This window comes from Apiospora marii, assembly GCF_038362585.1.
Source record: "Apiospora marii strain CBS 49790 chromosome Unknown utg000003l_segment0_segment0, whole genome shotgun sequence".
NCBI classification, from domain to species: Eukaryota; Fungi; Ascomycota; class Sordariomycetes; order Amphisphaeriales; family Apiosporaceae; genus Apiospora; species Apiospora marii.
The window spans coordinates 3,756,161-3,758,315 of record NW_027117374.1 but is presented as its reverse complement, the minus strand read 5'-3'; the positions used below and the strand labels follow the sequence as shown (position 1 = coordinate 3,758,315).

The 2,155-nt window shown below is 53.8% G+C and overlaps 1 protein-coding gene across 1 annotated transcript; it reads left to right on the top strand.

Moving 5' to 3' along the window:
* Positions 1-354: 354 nt before the first annotated feature.
* Positions 355-1,679, top strand: PG985_004731 (uncharacterized protein; the record flags this gene model as incomplete). The annotated part of the gene is made up of 6 exons (XM_066824500.1): positions 355-501; positions 584-625; positions 696-1,335; positions 1,394-1,466; positions 1,556-1,605; positions 1,657-1,679. The coding sequence occupies 6 exons, from the start codon at positions 355-357 to the stop codon at positions 1,677-1,679; spliced, it is 975 nt and encodes a 324-aa protein (XP_066687660.1).
* Between the last annotated feature and the right edge of the window lie 476 nt (positions 1,680-2,155).

Here is a 2,155-nt window from a genome sequence, read left to right as displayed (position 1 = left end):
CGGGCACATCTCATTCAATCCAATCAATTCCCGACATCAAATCAATCAGTCAAAGAGGTCGACGTGCGCTGGACCCCCCCTTGCTGCGACCCAACGAACGTCATTTTTGGTGACTGTCTGTTTTTTCCCCCTGCTAAGGCTCTTAGTAGGACAGGACAGGACTACTACAACTTCCCATCCCACCTACCACACAACACACACACCACACATTACTTGAACGCCCCACGACCGGCCGAAGCACCAACGACCAGCCGAAACACTGCGACCGCCATTTTCCCCTTCTCGCCAGAGCCAACAACGACAACCTTCACCATTCCATAATCCCCAAGAGCTCGCGCGACCACCACCGAAAACATGGACACCAACATGGAGGACGCCCAATTGGCGCCGCCCATGCCCGCATCTGAGCCTGCCACCATCCCCACTCTCGACGGCTGGATCGAGAGCCTGATGAGCTGCAAGCAGCTGGCCGAAGCCGATGTCCAGCGACTATGCGAGAAGGTGAGCCATCACTCGCCAGCAGCCGGCGTCCCCTGCCTCTCTGACCACGTGCGGCCGCTAACATGATCGACTTTGATGACAGGCGCGAGAAGTTTTGCAAGAAGAGTCCAACGTACAGCCAGTAGTATGTCATGTCCCACCCCTGAACGCACAACCATATCATTTAGCCTCTAACGCTGGCCCGTCATCTCTAGAAATGCCCGGTGACGGTGTGCGGTGATATCCACGGCCAGTTCCATGACCTGATGGAGCTGTTCAAGATCGGCGGCCCGAACCCGGACACCAACTATCTATTCATGGGAGATTACGTCGATCGAGGCTACTACTCGGTCGAGACGGTCACACTGCTCGTCGCTCTCAAAATCCGATACCCGCAGCGCATCACCATCCTGCGCGGAAACCACGAGTCGCGTCAGATCACCCAAGTCTACGGCTTCTACGACGAGTGCCTGCGGAAATACGGCAACGCCAACGTCTGGAAGTTCTTTACCGACCTCTTTGACTACCTGCCTTTGACCGCCCTGATTGACAACCAGATCTTCTGTTTGCACGGTGGCCTGTCGCCCAGCATCGACACCCTCGACAACATCCGCGCCCTCGACCGCATCCAAGAAGTGCCTCACGAGGGACCCATGTGCGACCTGCTGTGGTCTGACCCCGACGACCGCTGCGGTTGGGGAATCTCCCCTCGTGGTGCTGGATACACTTTCGGCCAGGACATCTCCGAGGCCTTCAACCACAACAACGGCCTAACGCTCATTGCCAGAGCCCATCAGCTGGTCATGGAGGGCTACAACTGGTCTCAAGACAGGAACGTCGTCACCATATTCTCGGGTAGGCCTTTGTATCTCCCTCCCATTTTCGTGCAAGCTATGACTAACCTCGCAACCAGCACCCAACTACTGCTACAGATGTGGTAACCAAGCAGCTATCATGGAGATAGACGAGCACCTTAAATACACCTTGTACGTTGTTATATCCACCATGGTCGCCTTTGGCGTGTCAGATATCTCCGAGAAGCCAAGGACGGATCTAACTTTTGACTGAATTATAGCCTGCAATTCGACCCTTGCCCAAGAGCGGGCGAGCCCATGGTTTCTAGGCGTAAGTTTCTCCCGAACCCACGGTCATTTTACATGCTAACGTGGCTAATAGGCACACCCGATTACTTCTTGTAATCAACCCGTAATCCGACCAACCCTATGACAGCTGTCACAGTGATTAGATCTAGAGTTTCTTGGGAATCCCTGACTGCCAGACCATTAGCCGAAATTATGGCTTTTGCGGGATACCGGCATCCGAAAGTGAAAAGCGAAAAGCGAACAGAAAACCCACAAGAGGGCGAGACGAAAGTGGTTGCGACCCGAGCTGCCGTATTCTACCCACACACACTGTACGATTACATGCGAGCAATGAAAAAGGAAAAAGCTTTGAAGAACATTTCAGGCGTACGTCTACGAAGCAGAAGAGCTGGCCCTGCCGCGTGTGCTGCTTCCCGTGTTTGCTTATCGTTCAGTGACTCGTGGGGACAAGCTCGACGGTGGTTTTCATATCATGTATTCGCAGATTGGCCCTAGGGCGACCGCTAGAGATACTACTGCTGCTACATCACTAGACAAATTCTGATTATAGGTTTTCCCTTGATGCCTCTACT